Consider the following 18671-nt stretch of genomic DNA (forward strand, 5'->3'; position numbering starts at 1 on the left):
AATAATAAAATGGGGGGTTGTTTCAATGTGGTGGGAGTGCGCTAGCTTGAATAGATAAAAAGTGCAAGCTGGCTTTTTGGTGTGCGGGGTTCGATGGTCCGTGCACAAGGACTTGGCCAAACTATCAGCAAGAAATTATGATTAGCTTTTGGTAAAGTTTTCGACCGCAGTCAGCAGTGGTGGGGCACTTACGAGCTGCCATCGCATACTTTGCGCCACTAATCCGCCGGACGGACCAAGGACTACGGACAACAGACAGCGGACAACGGACAGCGGACAGCGGATTCCGGACGGACAGCGCATCAGTGGAGCGTGAAGCCTGGGACCTGAGAACAAAAAAAAGGGGATTTCCGCAAGCGCAACGTTTTAATTTGACTCTTGATTGTTATGCCATTGTTGCCTAGCATTGTGCATTCCGCATTCTACACTCGACATTCTGCGCCCTTAACTCTGTGTGGGCTCTTTGTGTAATCGCCGCTAATGCGCCCGAAATTGTGCTAAACGATTTTCATTCTGAGGGCCTCCAACCCAGCAACCTCCACCCATTTCCGCCCACCAATTTTCGAGACTCCCGGACCGCGGGCTATTAAGCAACTGTGGGCTGTGCGTTACAATAACCATGTTTTAAAGCCCCCGGGGAAATGGAGATGCTATTTTTCTGACTTATCGCAGGATTATGAATCGTGGGACATTTGCCTTGACTGGCCATTGTGATTTGCATTTGCACGCAACATTTGTTACATTTCTATCGTCATGTATGTCATTTCACTTAATTATGCCATTTACTTTGCATACAAAGCTGCCATAAGTTTGCTCCCAAATTCTTGGACAAATTTTCAGGAAAAGGGCGAGGCATTTTTCCAGCACAGGACAATTTGTCACAATTATTGCACACGAAATGACAGGCAGATGAAAACCAAGCAGCTGGAAAACAAGCTCCGGCTCCGAAAAAGTCGACTCCAAGTAGGCGAGCCGCACTTTGACAAGTTAAATGTGTTCTGGGCCTGCACAATGATGCAGCAAATGCTCGCCGGAATATTCAGAAGCAGGAGTAGGAACAGGAGTAGGAGCAGGAGTAGGAGCAGGAGTAGGAACAGGAGGAGTAGGAGCAGGACGAGCGAGCCACCTGCATGGGCAAACGTGTCCGACATTTTGTCATATTTTTTGGTTAATTTCAAAAATGCAAATCATCGATGTCCTGGCCGACATCGGAGCACGTCCTGTCGCCTTTTTGACAAATTTACCAGCACTGCTCGTGCGGCAATGTGCTCGTTACAACATTCTGTGGTGTAGAATATCATGGATCCGGTGGGCTTTTCAGTTTGCATTGCTGCAAAACCCGTGCCAGCCGATGTCGATCGTTATGTTTTCCATGGACCAGAGGAGGCCGCTCATTTGTTTGCAGCTTATTCGCATAGTTGATGTTGGTTTGCTGCATGGTTCAGAGGGCCATGGCTCCACTGGGCCATGTTATGCAAAGTTGGCATTTTCCATTTCCTGCCTTTGTTTGCCCATCCCTTGGTTAGTTTAGGCCTCAATAGTCCTTCCAATGCAACAAAAATTTGATTATTTTTACAAACTAATTAGGACTGTGCGGGTTAAGCCGTTTATTTACCTTTCATTAAAGTTGTGAGTGCCTTTCGTGTTGTATTGATCAAAATAGGCTTTTTAAGCAAGTTATTCTTTCCATTTCATAAAAAATGATTTTGTTAGGTGTCGAGTAGCTATATTAATAGGTTTTCCTTCTGTTTGACATTTTTATAGTTTTTAAATTGTTACAAAGTTGATCGTTTTTGAAAATCCACATTGGAAATCCAATTCGGAAAACCAATCGATCTCGAAAAGTGCGTCTTTAACCATCTGACATTAAGAGTCTGGAGCTTTCGAAAAAGCTCGGACCGGTTTCTCTCCAAAGAGAGCCGTCTCACTGCAGTTCCAACGGAGCAGGGCGAAAGCAGCCAAGGTGATGGAGACTTCTGGGCGTTAAAACTCATTGACGAGACGATCCGATCGCACAGTTGAGAGCGAGACGTAGACGCGTGCGCACGTACGAGTTTGGTGAGTTCCGATTTCTGCGAGTGTAGTGCGGATGAGGTGGTGGTGAATTAAGTGAATGTGGAATGCGGAATGCTCTTGAATGCCGTTTAAAGTGCCGGAAAGCATATCAATTTGCAATATTAAAATAATCTATCTGTCCGTGCAGGTTTATGTCGGCTAACGAAATGGCGCTTGTGAAAATATGCATATTTGCTTTGGCTTTGGCCGTGGGTAAGTGTGGAAAAAGCTCTTAATTGCATTTGCCAATTAATGATACGTCAATACCATGGCGTGCAAAATGTCCCTGTGCAAACTCTATTTGAATAATGTGCCGTGACTTTAATGCTCTTCTGCTCTCGGCGAAAACAATCGCCTCTAATTGTTGGCCGCACCCAAACAAACAGGAACAAACCCACAGGCCAACCTACAAACAACCCAACAAACAAACGAACGAACAAATAAACGAACCAACACCAGCATAATAGCGACAAACAGCCATATGCAAATGCAGAATGCACAGTGCAGGAGCAACTAAGCTGAAAAATATTGTTGTTAACATTATTGGCGCCCATGTTTATGCATATCTGCAGTGTTTGCAATCCTGGCCCTCTCATCATGTCAACTGTTGTCCGATTTCGATGGCATAGAACACGTGTAAATGCCACATGTAGCATATACGGCATATAGCATATATGCCACATAGCACTTGCTGTTGTTGCTGCCAATTTGCATGACTTTTGTTTTTCGGTTTTCATACCCGTTACTCGTTGAGTAAAAGGGTATACCAGATTCGATTCCCTCGGGAAATAACAAATCTGGAAAATTATGTTAAGTTATACAGATAGTAGAGACTTAAGGAGCGATTATGTTATTGCCGCTAGGTGAAGCTCGTGTGAGCTCGAACGATAGGTATCTGATAGTCGAGGTACTCAGCTATAACGTTCTCTCGTGATTGGATCGGAATTACAGCTGCGAACCCATTGGCATTCCAATTGCAATTGGAAATTCGGCAATTTAATTTGCTGGCAAATTTTCTGCTCATTTATTGTGTGAAAGCTCATTAAAAATTTGTTTGTCTCCAATATGCGGGGGCATTAAAAATGCACATTGTTAACTCGCCGGCATAAAACATACATATTAAACAAATTGATAGGCGAGCAACTGTTGCACTCGGGGGGCGTAAGCTGAATTTGGTAATTATATTAAAATGGCTATGGCAAAAATATGGCAACAGCTCATAATTAAATGTATTGCAATTCGGGGCCGCCGGGTGAAAGCAAATTAAATTGCCAGTTAATTGAGGGAAAACTCACCGCGTTGAGACAAAGGAAAAGTTTTAATTTGATTGTAAACATGTTTGTACGAAAAGTTTATAATGTGTGTTTGCCTATCTAGACGAACACCTTTTCCCCCATATGCATATAAAAATCTCTTACATCCAATTTAACAAACCGGTCGGTTCTATTGTCAATCTCGCATCAGTTCAGTGAATGACATGAAAAAGTGTTTCCAATCTGTTTATTTTAAATCTATTTAATGTTCATTGAACCTAACGCGCTGCCTGCACGCACTTTCCCAAGATGACAGCCACGACACCCACGACGTGTGTGACTGGAATCGAAAATCCAAAGATCCAAAGCTCCCAAAAACCGTATTGTAGCCACCACTCCACTCACTCCTCCGTCTGCTTCGCAATCGGCAGTCAATTAATCTAGTTTAACCGGACTGGGAATCGAGTCAAACGGTCCAGGACCGGGTTGAACCGGGTCTGTTGACAACGGCTGACTCCAACTCCAATTCCAACACCAATTCCAATTCCAATTCCAATTCCTACTGCGACTGCGAACTCCGTGGCAAACTTGTTGACAGACTGTCAGAGCGACGCGACGGCCCCCAACCAAGTCGACCAAGTTGACGAGTCGAAAAATGCCAGGCCCAAACCACATAGGCCACGCTCCGCTTGACGGGCTGTGAAATAAAAAAAAGGGGGGCCATAAAAATGAAAGGACAATACCTATTCAGGAGCAGGTCGTAAGGGAAATGCCCTTGGGGGAAAAGCCATTTGAGGCAATTATTAAAGAAAGGGGGGAAAAGTGAATAATATTTGCAGGGATAAATGTTATTTTCCGTTTCATAAGGTACAAATATTGTGGCACATTTTATTCGACAATAAATTTAGTCAGTTTTGCTTTGCAATTTAAAGATTCAAGTGGTCACTAGTTTAAATTTAATAGTTTGAATATCCATTTAGTTGGAATTTAAAACATTATAGACCAGCGCAACTAACTGAATTAGCTGAAAATAATGTCAGTTAAAATCTACAATTATTTAATTAATTAGGACTTCGATTTTCATTTAAATTCCTAAAATTAAACCAAGCTCGAAAAAAAGTTGTACAATAATGCAATTATGCATTTGGTTTGGTTTAACTTTAGTTTAAATTCGTTATTTCAATGTGAAAGCTCGCGAATAAGTGTGAATTTATAAAATTAAAAATCAATTAATAATATTAGAGGCATGTTCATGCAGTTGTTTATGCGATTTCTTTGTTTTTAGCTGAACTCCTCCTGCGCAAGAGTATTTGCCAACTGAACTATGAAGTTTTGGCTACTTTTTCTTTCCCAGCTTCTTGTTTGGGTTGGGTATATATATTTTTTTGGGTTTTTCACCAGATCCCGGTTCGTGTACGAAACATGTTTCAATGACAAGCGACAGCTGCAACACCAACACTTGCAGCAGCGGCAGTTCCAGCAGCAACTTGGTGTTGTTGGCTTAAATGTTGGCCGACACTTCACGCACTAATTGCTGTGTGGAATTGTTTCTTTATTAACGTTTAATCGAATGTCAGCCGGGCGACGTCAGCATCAGCAACTTGCTGGCATTGTTGATGTTCACTGCGGCTGCCAAACGAAAATTGAAATCGTCTTTTCTTGTTTCTCCGCTCGCTTGGCTTTTTACTGAAGTACTACGTATCTCCATATATACACTATATATATGTAGATATATATATTTTTGCAATTTTTGCTCTGTCTGATTGAAGTGGTTTACCTTGAGGAGAGCTCCATCGTTAACTGGATGCATTTGTTGCATGTCGCATGTCTTGAAAAATTGTTGCAACTTGCAGGAAGTGCTGATTGCCACCCAGTTTTCAAGGCTGTGGCTTGGCATCAGCTGCTCGGCGGCGGCTTAGATCAGCTGTTTGTGGTTCCAAAACCGGGCTTTGTAATCCCCGAGAGACTTTCACTTTTAAGGTCGCTCCAATCCAGTGGCCTGTGTCGCAATCGAAGTGCCAACTCATATACATATCGGTTGCTATTTGTTGAGTAGCCGCAAACGGGTTTTCACGCAAACATAGTGGAAACGTTGGCCAAAAAACAAAAGGCAAAAACGTGCAAGATACACTTGGAAAAAAAATGCTGAGTAGTGTTTATAAGCACTTAAAATAAGGTAAATTGCAAGAACTATTGATTAGTGGCTTGGGAATTTCTAATTCAAATTGCCAAATTGTTACAGTATCAGAATCAAGGATTCAAAATATGAGTTGAATTTCAAAAGTTTACCATTACATTGCTGCAATTGCTAATATACAAAAACAATCTAAAAATCAATTTCCCTTTTTGAAACAATCAACAGAGTAGTATTGTCAAAAGCTTCAACTAGATTAGATCCTGCAAATAAATTCACAAGCTTAGCAAAGTGTTTGCACTTGTGACAAATGAACATGGGAAATGTTGTTAAAATTCACACTCGATTAGGCGCAATTTGTTTAATAGATTAGCTTAGCATTTTATTGCCGCATAGTATAAGAATAATTGTGCAAAACTGAGAGGCTTTGTTGCAATTTAATAACGAAACTAACGAATTAAATATAGTAAAAGGTTAAATACAGTTTAAAGTTTGATTTATGTTGGAGTTGATAAATATCACATACTATTTCATAAACTGGCCATTGCAGAAAGTTTCCGTCAGCAAAGTAGATTAAAGCTACAAGCAAGGACATTTTGTGCGTTATTTATGAATGGACTGATTTAACACGTGTATATCTCAACTATCTTCTGTGCAGGTCTGACCGCAACCAAGGCGCAGGAGTCGAGAGGAGGTTTCCGTGGCAGTAACAGCCAGTTCCGCGTGGGTCCTGGCCATCCGCCCTCGCAGCGCCACCTGCCGCCCCGTAACCGCGATCCTGTCCAGGAGGCATCGGTGGTGCCGAAGAGCAAACAGACGGCGGCGGAGAAGGAGTACGAGCCCACCGAGGAGTGCCCGGAGCCCAATGGCTTCTATCCGGACAGCAAGCAGTGCGACAAGTACTACGCCTGCCTGTAAGTGACCAAAAGGAGTAGACACACCCGGCCACGGGGCGTATGAGTAATGGCCATTGCTTAATGCCACATTGACCACTTTTGCAGGGATGGTGTGCCCACGGAGCGACTGTGCGCCGATGGCATGGTCTTCAATGACTACTCACCCATCGAGGAGAAGTGCGATCTGCCCTACAACATTGACTGCATGAAGCGGAGCAAGCTACGTGAGTATAAAACTCCTTAATTTGCAAGAACCGCTTTACTTATGCAACGCACAAATCCCAAGACCCCACCTATATAGTATACATATATATATATGCATATACTCCTCCATCTTCTGGGCCAGAAATCGGGCAATAAACGCGCTCCGTGCCCGCACTTATTTGCTCGTTACTTCTTGGCTGCGCTTTTTGTTAACTTATTTATTATGCAAACGGCATGCGCAGCGGTTAACCCAAATTGTTGTCGTCAATAGGTCTTTGGTCTTGGCGGTGCTTTGTTTTTATTTCTCGCCTCCTCAGTAGACTTGTTTTATTCGTGATTTTATTATTTCCCCAACGCCAGAGTCGCGCCACCAAAAATTTTTAAGCCCAATGCCATGGCAATTGGCTTCCCGCGTCTTTAAACTTGCCGCGAACTCGGTCTGCCACGTGTGTGTGTGGGAGTGAAGCATCCTTCAAACTTCTCAACAAAGGACTTTTATTAAAGTGAGAGTTTCTTGCACTAGTTCCATTTAAAGTGGCTTTAAGAAAATTTGTTATTCACTTAAAAAGTCGCACACATTTTGTGGGGCCATTTTTAATATGAAATATTGCTGCACGTTTTAGTTTTTAAATAAATTATTTGCCACCCATCAAGGCAATTAGTACACATTGTGCAGGCCCATTAGCAATTTCAATTACCTTTGTCTCCTGTTGACATACATATAACGTTGCCATGGCATATATGCATATAGTTCGCAAAGCATACAGCACCTGAATAAATGTGTGTCTAGCACATTCTGCTGGCGCAGTAATGTATTTACGGATGTGCAAAAAGGGTTCTACGAGCATACAGATAGATACCTTTGGCGAGGGAAGCTCAAGGATGCACAGAGGGAATATTCCATTTGAAAATTTACCCATTGTTCAATCTCAGAAACACCTCAGCCATCGCTTCACTGTCCCCGGAAGAATGGATACTTTGGCCACGAGAAGCCAGGCATCTGCGACAAGTTCTACTTCTGCGTGGATGGTCAGTTCAATATGATTACCTGTCCGGCTGGACTGGTCTTCAATCCCAAGACGGGCATCTGCGGCTGGCCGGACCAGGTGGGCGTCACTGGCTGCAAGTCGGAGGACGTCTTCGACTTTGAGTGCCCCAAGGTGAACGAGAGCATCGCCGTGACCCATCCCCGCTATGCCGATCCCAACGATTGCCAGTTCTTCTACGTGTGCGTCAACGGAGATCTGCCCAGGCGAAACGGATGCAAACTGGGCCAGGTCTTCGACGAGGAGAAGGAGACCTGCGACTGGGCACGCAAGGTGCCAGATTGGTAAGCTATAGTCACACCTAATATAAAGTATTATTGCTGAATTATTCCAATATCTCTGTCCCCTTTCAGTGCCGACTGGTACAAGGATCGTCTGACCGACAAGGAGCTGGATGAGCTGGAGAACCCGAAGCCCAAGACCACGACCACCAAGAGGCCACCACGTGTCCGCGGTCAGTCGAGGCGCAAGCCCCAGCCGAAGCGAGTGGAACCGGAGCAGGATAAGGAGGAGGAGGAGGAGTAGGCCTAATCCCCCCGACTGTGTTTAGTCTTAAGTGAGCCCCCCGCTGATTGTCGCCATTAAAAGCGTGCAGAAGGTGTACCTAACCATTGATCGCCTTGCTCAAACTGGATGGTGCCATGGGGGCCAACCGTATCACTTGATACTGATGGGCAATCCGCGGATGCCAGGGGAATTAGCCCCATCCTCGTAGCTTCGTTCTCGATTCCCAAAGCCCCGGCGAATGTAATATGCATGGGAATTTGTGTGAGGAGCAGTTGATGTGGTGCCAAAACGACAGGATTTTATGCGCATCCAGTGTGCACAATCCGTGCACTCTGCGATGTCCTCGTGCCCTGTCCCCTCGTCCTGTTACTCCTACCCGTGACATGACGAAATCAATGCAGCTCCCTGCCCAACTCTTTGCGAGAGTTTTACCCATTGCCTGCAGCGCATAAATTCAATTTGCCGATGAGCGTGCACAAAAGTATGCAACAAAATGGCAACAACTCGATACAGAACACACTCACACACACACACACACAGGGGAACAAGGATATTGTGTGTGTTTGTGGGGAAAAGGATGATGGAGCGAGGGACTCGGAGGATGGGGCAACATGTGTATGACGTTTGGCAGACAAGAAGCATTCGATAAAACGCATTGAAATTGCATTGTGGAAATTGTGAGCAGTTGAATGGTGAGATTTACAGTGGCCATTGCCAATGGAGGGAATGAAAACTTCTGGGGGGAGAAAAAACCCAGCAAGTAGTTGGGGAAAATGCCGTTGAGGGCATCAATTCTTATTGTTTAAGCACTGACGTAAAATCTGAGCAAACGATGACATTTCTACTTGGCATTGCTCGAACGTTTGCTTAAATTTATTTATTCATTCGAATTGGGGTAGTTATAAATGGATTTTCTATTCAACTTGGTAAAAGAACAATGAAATGATGACGTGTCTGGTTGGCTGATATCCATGGAACAGGTTAATTGACCCACATTTATTGGTCTAGTTAAGTGGTGATTCACTTGAAATGCATATGAATATTCAGAGGAAAAATAAATATATTAAATACACATTTTATTTACAGAATATGACATGACAATATCACAATATTTTAGTTAAGTATGAAACATATATCTTACTATTAGGAGTTGGACTTGGATAAACTTTTGATTCCTTTATTTGCGAAATCCACTCTAGCAATATGTGGGTCAAATTACCTTCGATCCAATCTCTTTTTGGGAACTTAGTTAGCCAGCGATGGACCAGCTATTTCGGTGTTAATTAGCCACAGCTACGGGTCATCTACCCTGGACTTATGGCGGCTGGCAAAGGACATGGGGACAATCGCCTGTCGAGCAGCTGCCTCTAATTAATCAACAAACACATGCACGCGCGCACAAGGACCAAGGTACACACACACACACACACACACACTTGTAAAGCGACTCGGAAGAGAAGCGCCTTCTGCTGCCCTGCTGTCAATAATTTGGCACGTCCTGTGACCCCGGGCGCCACCTGCTCGTCCTTGTCCTTGTGCCATCCATCGTGTCAACTCGACAATGAACCGCAGCCAGACCCACCCCCAACCCATCTACATGCCATGCCCTTGCTATCCTCACCTTTCCGCTTCAGAGGAGGTCCATCTAAAAAGCATTTCGTCGAACTCAGCGCCTACTTAATCAAGTGTAACATGGACATGTCCTGGCTCACCTGCCGTTTGACATATTGCGCGATGTCCAGCCCGCCGCCCGTCCTCCTCCGCCGTGACCTTCACTTGTTCCGTGTCCTGTGGGCGGCGCTCCCCTTCCATGTCCTTCGGCCAGCGTGCGCTGCTATCAAATGTCAAATTTGACATAAACAAGTGTTTACATAATGACAACCACAATTTGCGTAATTGTCACAGGCATCCGAGGCAACAGACGATGGATACGGACGCACCAAGGGTTCCGCCATATCGCTGGGGCTCCAAAAACCCCCTTTGGAAATGTTCAAACAGAGAGGGGAATCCTGGCACTCGTTGTCCCTTGTCGAAGAGGTGTTTGCATGCCCCTAACATACGGCTTCACCCTTCCAAAGTTGCCGTATGCCAAACTAGAATTGTTTGCCAGCACTGATTAATTGATGGGCATGTGCGAGTCCTTGCCAAGATCAAGATGGGAAAATCATTGTTTCGCAACTGGGGAAAGTCGGCTAACTTTTTAATTTCATATTCAAGTTTGTGTGGAAAGTCTAGAAGTTCGTTATTGTTGTTAGGCAGCAAACTAAAGCCGTCTCATCCTTGTTATCCTAGCATATTTGACGTAGGTTTCTGTATTGGTTAATCCTTGGGCATTTACCCATCAATTTGAATTAAGTTTAACACGTTATAAGAAAAGTTTTATTATGGGTTTATAATATAGCATAAGCTGAGCTCATCAATCAGTTATTATTTTTTTTTTATGTTATCATTTAAAAATATAGCCGTTTTTTTATCTGACTGTGTGACCTTTAAGCACTTGACATTTATTCGTTAATTTGATATCGATTGTCACTCCAGCAAAACCAGCATCTCCAGCCCGTTTGCCCCACCAACCAGCACAACATTATTACCAAAAAATATACACAAAGAAAAAAATAAGAAGAAAAGTAGCAAAAGCAGAGGATTTCATGCCTTACGCTGGCGAAAAGTTGATTGTTTGGCCCTTGGGTTATTTGCTTTCTTGATGAAATAATTAAATGTCATTCATTGAGGTCGTTTGCCGCTTATTCTTGGAGCGCCATCGCAGGACCTCTCTTTTGCCAGGACCTCTTCTGCTTCTTCTGCCTGCTTTCCTGATTTCCGGCCGGGCCTTGTGTAATTGCTGACCGCTTTGGCATATCCTTTTTGCGCCTTTCGCCAGCTAATTTGTGCAGACACCGCCTTTGGGGAAAGGGTCCTTGCTCGAGTGCGGATCCTTCCGCTTTTGATTTCAGTTATTGTGCCCATAAGTTCATTAAACTTTTCGGCCAGGCTGCGCCATCGGTTCTGGCCTAATTAAATGCTGCACATCCCGGCCGGGCCAAGTTTAATGAACTACTTGCCCAAATCTGACGTCACACCTGACGCATCCCGTCTGCAAATTAGCATATTCATAAGTGCCGCGTCAGTTACAGCCGTCGCATCGGCTGGCCGTGTCTACTCTACAGATAGATATACCATATAGATGGAGAAGAGATGGGAAGATGGATAGACAGACAGATAGACAGCCAGCCAGCCAGACACAAGCAGCTCGACAAGCAATTTGCTGCGCAAACTTTTGGGTCTTGGCCAGTTTTCAATTTGATGTAAGCCAACAGCCGAAGTTTGAGCCGAGTTTATTGCCTTGCCAGGCAAGTGGCAAGTAGTCGAAAGTGGCAAGTGGCAAGTGGCAGCATGGAAATCAATTCTAGACCAAGTCGCGCCTTTGGCCACTAAACTGCAGGTGGTGCCACCCCCTGCCTGCCTGGGGAATCCCACTTTTCCCCAAGGCGGTATACAAAAGTCGGCGTAATGCTCTGCCAACTTTAAAACTGTCAAATGGACAAGCCAAATGCCAACCCAAAACTGTCAAAAGTTATGAATTTCCCAGGCTCACATACACACAGAGAGGCAGAGAGAGAAAGGATAGTCGGTGTCCTCTGGATCGCAATTAATGTGAAAAAGCAATTTGAACGGGTTGCCATAGTTTGCTATAGTATTATATCTAGTAGCTGGTGGTAACTACCGCAGCTAAACATTGGAATTGGGCTGGCCAGGACGCCTTAGGCAGCACGTATAAATCATATGAATTTATTATGATGATGGCATAAATCATAGGGCCATGCAATATATAAAATTGCACCATTTTTTTTTAGAGGGGGCTTTTTGTTTTCTGTTGGGGGGCATCAACTTGGGGGCATTGTGTTCGTTGTTTAAGCGCCGCAAAATATGCAATTCAAGCGATACCAGTTGACAACAAGGAGCAAAGTGCCAGGATGCAGCAGCTCAAACAGTGCTGTCCTTTTAGCTGGGGCACATAATTTAAAAATGTTTATTTTAATCACTTTAAAAAGGTAAGAATTCGGACACTTTCATAACTTAGAAAAAGTATAATGATTTTAACAAAATATATAAAAGTGTCTGAAATCATGCTGCAAAGATAACTTTATTGTTCGAATTAAATTTAACCAACTTTCTAATCTAAATATATTTGTTCCATGCTTTTAGGCACCATTCTGTGCCAATCGCTATTTATTTAGTTTATGAACAAAATACAATACAATATTTTCAAGCAAAAATTGTATTTACAATTTCAGAGCGTAAACAAAACGTCAGTCCTTTGGCTGCAAAATAAATGCATTCATTTTTAAACGTAAACTGAAATTTAAATGTCTGTTCTGGACAAAGTCCAAACTGTGTGCAAAAGTTTTTGCCACTTTTAATTACCTAGAAAGGAATTATTTCAAGTTGCTTGTTTTGGCCAGCTCTTGGTAGTAGTTTAGTAGCCATTTTATTGTTTATTAACTACTTGCCGTAACTTTATTCTGGCGAATCTAGAGGTTCTCCTTGCTGATATGGCGGCACCACTCGAAAGCAGGGCAACTCAGGTCAGCTCCTGTCAACGGATGGGGCTGGCCGACGAGCACAGGATCAGGAGTTGGGAGCAGGAACTAGCATGGAGCATGGAGCAGGGAGCAGGAGCAGAGTGCACCGCTGCGGCGAAATGTTCCGACAGCTCGGCACATGTACCCCTTGGTACTTTTGGCCAAGCCCATACGAAACGGGCCAGAAACGTTTTGGCCAGGCCCCCATTGAAATGGCGAGCCTTCTTTGTTTTTGTGTGCCGGGCCTAAGCTTGGGGCAACTGGACACAGGATGGAGCTCCACCAGTCCACCACCTCACTTGCAATTTGTTTTTAGTGGCCTGTTTATGTTGTGAGTATCGCCGCAGTGGTTGCCGGTTGCATGGCAGTAGTTTGGGTTAGCAGTTTTGTAGTCTTTCGGCGGCTGTCACTTTTCATTGCCCCAGCTTGTTCATAATTTCCATGTTAATATTGCCCTTGAGTCGCGCAATTCAGCAATGAAATTAACTCGACTGTGAGCTGTGCTGTTTTGTCCTGCGGTTCCTGCCCCCAACCCCATCGCCATTTCATTCGTGGGCCAACAAAAACATGTCCATTGCAATTAGCATATGAGCAACATACCATGTGTGGCACGGAATTGTGGAGTTTGCGGTCGAATTGTGGGCGTGGCGAAGCCAGTAATTTATGAATTTTATGGCAATTCTGTTTAGGGACTTGCGGCGGCTGGCAATGATGAGGGCGGTCAACAACTAACTAACTAGTCGCACTTTTAATTTGACGAATAATCATCTTTGGGGAATGAAATTGGGCGGCGGAAAAACGGATTGAAAGCACCCAGTGGATACGGAAATTGCTTCCCACTGGGAGCGTAAATAACGCTTTTTGCGATTTTAGATTTGAAATAAATTTAATTGTTATTATATATATTAATTTAAAATCGATTGATCTTTTGACAACCAAAAAAACATGCATTCAGTATGTAGTCGTAGAAAATACTTATCGTTTAATTGAAATGGTTAGATTATTATTAAATAAATTTATAATATTATTTTTCAATTGTAAAAAGACTTATAAATGTGTGAGCTATTACGAAATTCCTTTCAATTAAAAAAGAAGATTGAGTATAAAATGCGAGTAGTTGTAGATAGATAGATATTTATCCTTTAAAATTTAAGCTATCTAGAATGGCTAATGGACAATATAATAATATTTAAATTATATAATATTTTTATATGGTAAAGAATGTTTTAAAGTGTTTCCGGTTGGTTTCTAGACCGTTCCCTTTCAATTCAATGGCCAACTTTCATTCAATGTGGTTAGGCTTGGTGCACTGTGTGTATTATTCAAATGCCAACAAATTATGCATATAAATTTTCATTTTCACTTTTGCCAGTGCAGACATCACAACCAACAACTTTTGTTCGGCCAGCAACAATAAAATCTAAAGCTAAAACTAAATGAAACACGGAGTTTTTGGGAGCGCGCGGTGGCATCCACAACTTTAAACCAAGCCGAAAAAACACAGGCAAACAATTTGCAAACACAAAATACAAATTCTGCAGCATACTTTGGGGGCATTTAAAAAATGTATGTGGTCATGACCCCCTTCGCACGACGCCTCTGTCTTGGCCATATTGCTTGACCGGGCTTAAAGACGGATCCAATGCGAGCAGTAATGGAGTCTGGTTTGTTTCGGAAAGTTCCATTCGAGATAAGCAAATGAATTTCAGCACTTATCATATACAAATTGGTAATCTTTTTTGCTTCGGTTGTCATGGGTGGGGAGGTGGGGAGAAGTTGGGGGGGTGGCAAGTTTTATTGTTTTGTTTTCGGAAAACACGACCATAAGTCCTGGGGAATTTTAAAGTGCGAGCAGCAATCCACGGCGGGCGATGTGGCAACTTGCAGTGCCAGTTTTCCGCATTCGACTGACAGGATGAGCAGGAGCAGGAGCAGGAGCAGAACGAGGATGAGGTGGTGGCTTAAACTATGCATCAGCAATCTGGGCTAACAACAAACTTGGCCGAGAGTGTGTCTGCGCTTGGCTGTGCTGCATATTTAAAGGCGCTTAAGTGCCGGCAAAAAGTGCAACCTGAGCACCCGAGAGTGCCGGGCGAAGGGATCTGGGGGTTTTGAGAGGTTCGCAGTCGGAAGGGGGTTCCAGGGGGCAGACAGACCCCCGACATGCGTCGTCATCCGACACATCACTCATGCTGTTTTTGAGTCCTGATTGTTTTGAGTGTCTGGCAGCGACAGCAGCAGTGGCACCACCAACAATGGGCTACACGGCGAAATAAAAAGTCGGATAATGCCAAGATAATATGCTCTTTATTCCCAACAATTGCTTTTTTTAAGTCTTTTACTTTTAGATTTACTTATATAGCTCGAGAAAATATAACAAGTTTGCAGGCTTCTAGTTCTTAAACCTTTCTCTAATCCAGGAAACAATTACTAGAATGTAAGTAAGCTTATTTGGAACATCAAGTTACTGCTAAAAATTAATAATTTAAGTGAAATTATGAATTCATTTTAATAAAAACACATTATTTTATTTAAATATTCTTACTAATCTAATCTTTATATATGTTTTTTACCTTTGTCCTTTGTACCTTGACTCTACTGTGGCAGGACCTCGAATCGAAAGCAATTTGTTACTCTGTACAGTAAAAACTGATTGCATTTGCGTCTGCCGCCAGGAGTCAGTGAATCAGAGACAATGTCGTTGGCTTGGCAAGTGCAGACTCCGCCGGGCGAAGTCCTTGTTTACGCCTAAAAAGGTACGGAGCAGAAAAGAGAGTCCTTGGACTTGGCTTTCGGCACTCTGTAGTGAGTACTCGAAAAATCAACGCCCAGTCATCCCAGCGCAAATAGTCAAACAATGAGTGTTTAGAGGAGGACCTGCAGCCAGGACAATTGGATCGAGTGTGTGGGCGATAATCACTAGTGCGTCGGCACAGCACAGACACCTTTGGTCGCTCCAAATGTTGACTGCTTTGCATATTGATTGGCCTTTGTCTCCGGCCGCCGGCTCCCCTTTTGTAAGTCCCCCAATCCGCGTCCTTTCGTCCTTTGGCAGTCAACATGCCAGCGACACCTACATCATCAACTTGTTGACACTTTGGCATCATCAGCGGAAGGGAAGCGGGTAGCGGGATGCGCGATGCGGGATGCAGGATTTGCAGGAGCGGCAGGACGTGGAGCTGGTGGCGCTGGTGGAGCAGCTCACGCGACATCCGCTCCTCTACAGCCAGTTGAGCCCGCCGTATCCGTTCTTTATGGCTGTGAAAAACACTTTATGGACCCCGAACGCCGCTGTGCGTTGACGTTGTTTGACATTGTAGAAATTGGTTTTAATTAAAATATTCTGCGCGGCAAATATCAGCGCACATGCAGTGCATTTCAGCGAGGGCGAGAAAAAAGGAGAAAGGGAAAAGGGAAATGGAAAAAGGGATATAAACTATATGGCGCTGCCTTAGAGACCTTCTTTCTTTTTACTTTCTTTTTCTTTTTTTTGCATAACAAAAGCGAAAGAGTGCGTGAACATTGTACCCACACTTGAAGAAAAACGCATTGTCGTGGCCTTAAAGGGTTTTAAGGATGTAACCTTTAATTAGTGCATACCTATAAAAGAAATGTGATGCTAAAGTGAGATGTGTCCTTAAAGAAAAGGGTTAAATTACATTGAAAGGAAAACACATTATATTGCAAGCTCTAAAAGGATAAAGGAATATAAACATTTAAGGAGTAAGTATTTACTACTTCATTAGTTGATTCCAAACATATTTACTGATTTCTGAACTGATTGAAACCCCTACTTTCTCTCAGTGTACTCGACAAAGGAGCGTCTCTGTTTGTTTGAAGACTTTATTAGTTTAATTTGGCTCAGAGCCTTCTTCGCATGGCTCGAATTGAATTTGAATTTGGTTGAAGCGTATATTAGCCGGATCTAAGCCAGCCCTCGAGTTCCCTTTGATCGCCCGAGTATCTCTTTTTTTTTTTGGAGTTCGAGCAAATTAGCTGGGAGCGGGGGACCGCCCTTGGCTCGTTGCAATGCAATTTATGCTGATTAGCTTGCATCTTCTTGCAGTTGACTGCCACTTAATGAATGGATTGTGCTGGCTAAAAAGGCAGCGGGGAATCTAAAGATTGCATCTGTATCGTTGGGCGGTCTGTAGTATAAGTTGTCACACAATCTAGATTTCTTTGTGCCGTTCTCGAGCCAAATCCGCTTAGCAACTTTATAATTAGCCGGGGTTTTTGGTTGTAGGCGTCGCATTGTTCAGCCGTCGTCAATGGGCCACCAACCGATTGACTTGGTAGGTTCTTTTCGGCGTGATTGCATAATCTCTAAGCCAGTTCGGCCAGTTAAGCGAAATCGAGGAGGTAGAGCTGGTGGAGCTCGAGTAAAAAATCAATGGAAATAAATCACCGAAAAGCGTGCGGCAGACTAGAGTCTCTATTTTTTTTTCTTTTTTCATCTTGCCCCTGGCCAGACAAATGCCACGTCGGTGGAAGGCACACTCGCCCAATGAAATCTGCTCCTTGCCAGGGGCGTCGCAAGGGGGTTAGCTAACTAAACCGTAAGGCGATGGTTGTTGGGTATCTAAAGTCAAGTTAAAATTAATTGGAAATCATTGTTCTATATAACACTTTTTCAAACATATAATAGTATTATTCTTATCGCAAACACTTTTTTTGTTAGTAATAGGTTAATTACTTCTAAGCTTTAGCTTTATAGGATTATGTTTTTTTATTTTGATCTTGAGATATTCACATTTTTTTAGTTAATTTTTATATATATCTTTTTTATTATTTCTCCCTTAAACCTCTGAGTTTCCTGGCTACGCTCCTGCGATCGAATTTCCTGTAATCGTATCGTTAAATTGATTAATTTCTTTATTTGCGCACCCGCTGAAAATTGCGGTCGTCTTGTCGTTTCGAGATTGAGTGAATCACTGCGAGGAGGAGGAGGAGGTTAGTTTGGTAACCGAAGCAATCAAATTTGGGATTAGACGGCGTTGCGTTTTAAAGGGAATACCAGATTTGCATTAATACTTTCAGCGGCGGAACAGCTGTGTTAAATCGTCAGTTATGCAAAGAATAGTGCGAATTTTTTGTTATTTATTTTGAATACTTCATAATTGAGGTATGTATGTTATTGTGGCTTTCAACAGAATTGTGTAACCCCTCCCTTCCGCCGCATCCACCCACTCAAGTTCAGCGGCCGCCGGCGCATATTTTGATTTTAGCTTCAACGCCGAATTTTGATGGATTAATGGGGCTGGGCGGCATTTGTTGTCAGTGTCGGCATCTTGGCGTCAAACAAAGGCGTGGTCATAGCTAATGGCCTGGGAGGGAGGGGGGTTGGGGGGTGGCGTGGACGCGGATGACGGCGATTTGCTCCGGGTCGTTTGTCTTATCCGCCGGGCTGCAAGGCTGGCAATTACGTATCCGCCCCGTGTGCGCAGCAATGTGTGCGTACTCCATTCACAGAATGCGGAAAGGTGATTATTCGCTCGGGGTTCTCAAATATTAACGCCAAATTTGCCAACAATTCGCATTCGGAGTTCCTGTTCGCAAAATAAAGGCAGCAATAATGCCATAACTGCAATTTATGGTCGAATAATTAACATTTAAATATTGGAATCAAACACAATTTAAATACAATAAAATTATATACAAGACAATATAAACGTTTTTCCAGATACTGTTTAAATGTACTGTATTCATGGTAAGCAGCTTTAATCAATTCATAAACGATTATCAATATCACGATTGCAGCACGGACAAACAAAAATCTAGAATGTAGATTTAGCTAGAGACCGAGAATGTAGCGATACCTAGTAATACCTGGTCATTGTAGAATTCGCAATCTCACAATGACCTCGTAAAACTTAGGAATCATTCGGGAACAGTGATAGCACACAAATTGCTATTACATAGCTTATCGCAAGTACACTATAGTATAATTAATAGTCTCTCCGATAAGACAGCATTTCGTCATAATATAACCG

At 43.2% G+C, this 18671-nt stretch overlaps 1 protein-coding gene across 1 annotated transcript; it reads left to right on the top strand.

Annotated features, from left to right (window-relative positions):
- The first annotated feature begins 1911 nt into the window (after window positions 1–1911).
- Window positions 1912–8196, top strand: LOC6731726 (protein obstructor-E). Its single transcript, XM_016179887.3, has 6 exons — window positions 1912–2058; window positions 2204–2268; window positions 6101–6356; window positions 6444–6562; window positions 7476–7872; window positions 7942–8196. Exons 2-6 carry the CDS (start codon window positions 2208–2210, stop codon window positions 8111–8113), a joined length of 1005 nt encoding a protein of 334 aa, XP_016024399.1. The 5' UTR covers window positions 1912–2058; window positions 2204–2207; the 3' UTR covers window positions 8114–8196.
- Window positions 8197–18671: the final 10475 nt, after the last annotated feature.

The sequence above is a fragment of the Drosophila simulans genome, chromosome 2L (genome assembly GCF_016746395.2).
Source record: "Drosophila simulans strain w501 chromosome 2L, Prin_Dsim_3.1, whole genome shotgun sequence".
NCBI lineage: Eukaryota > Metazoa > Arthropoda > Insecta > Diptera > Drosophilidae > Drosophila > Drosophila simulans.

Excerpts from the sequence above, each read along its gene's own strand:
- LOC6731726 (XM_016179887.3), top strand. The coding sequence starts at position 2,208 with ATGTCGGCTAACGAAATGGCGCTTGTGAAAATATGCATATTTGCTTTG. Across the intron at positions 6,563-7,475 it reads CATGAAGCGGAGCAAGCTAC|AAACACCTCAGCCATCGCTT; the intron begins GTGAGTATAAAA and ends GTTCAATCTCAG. Across the intron at positions 7,873-7,941 it reads GCACGCAAGGTGCCAGATTG|TGCCGACTGGTACAAGGATC; the intron begins GTAAGCTATAGT and ends GTCCCCTTTCAG.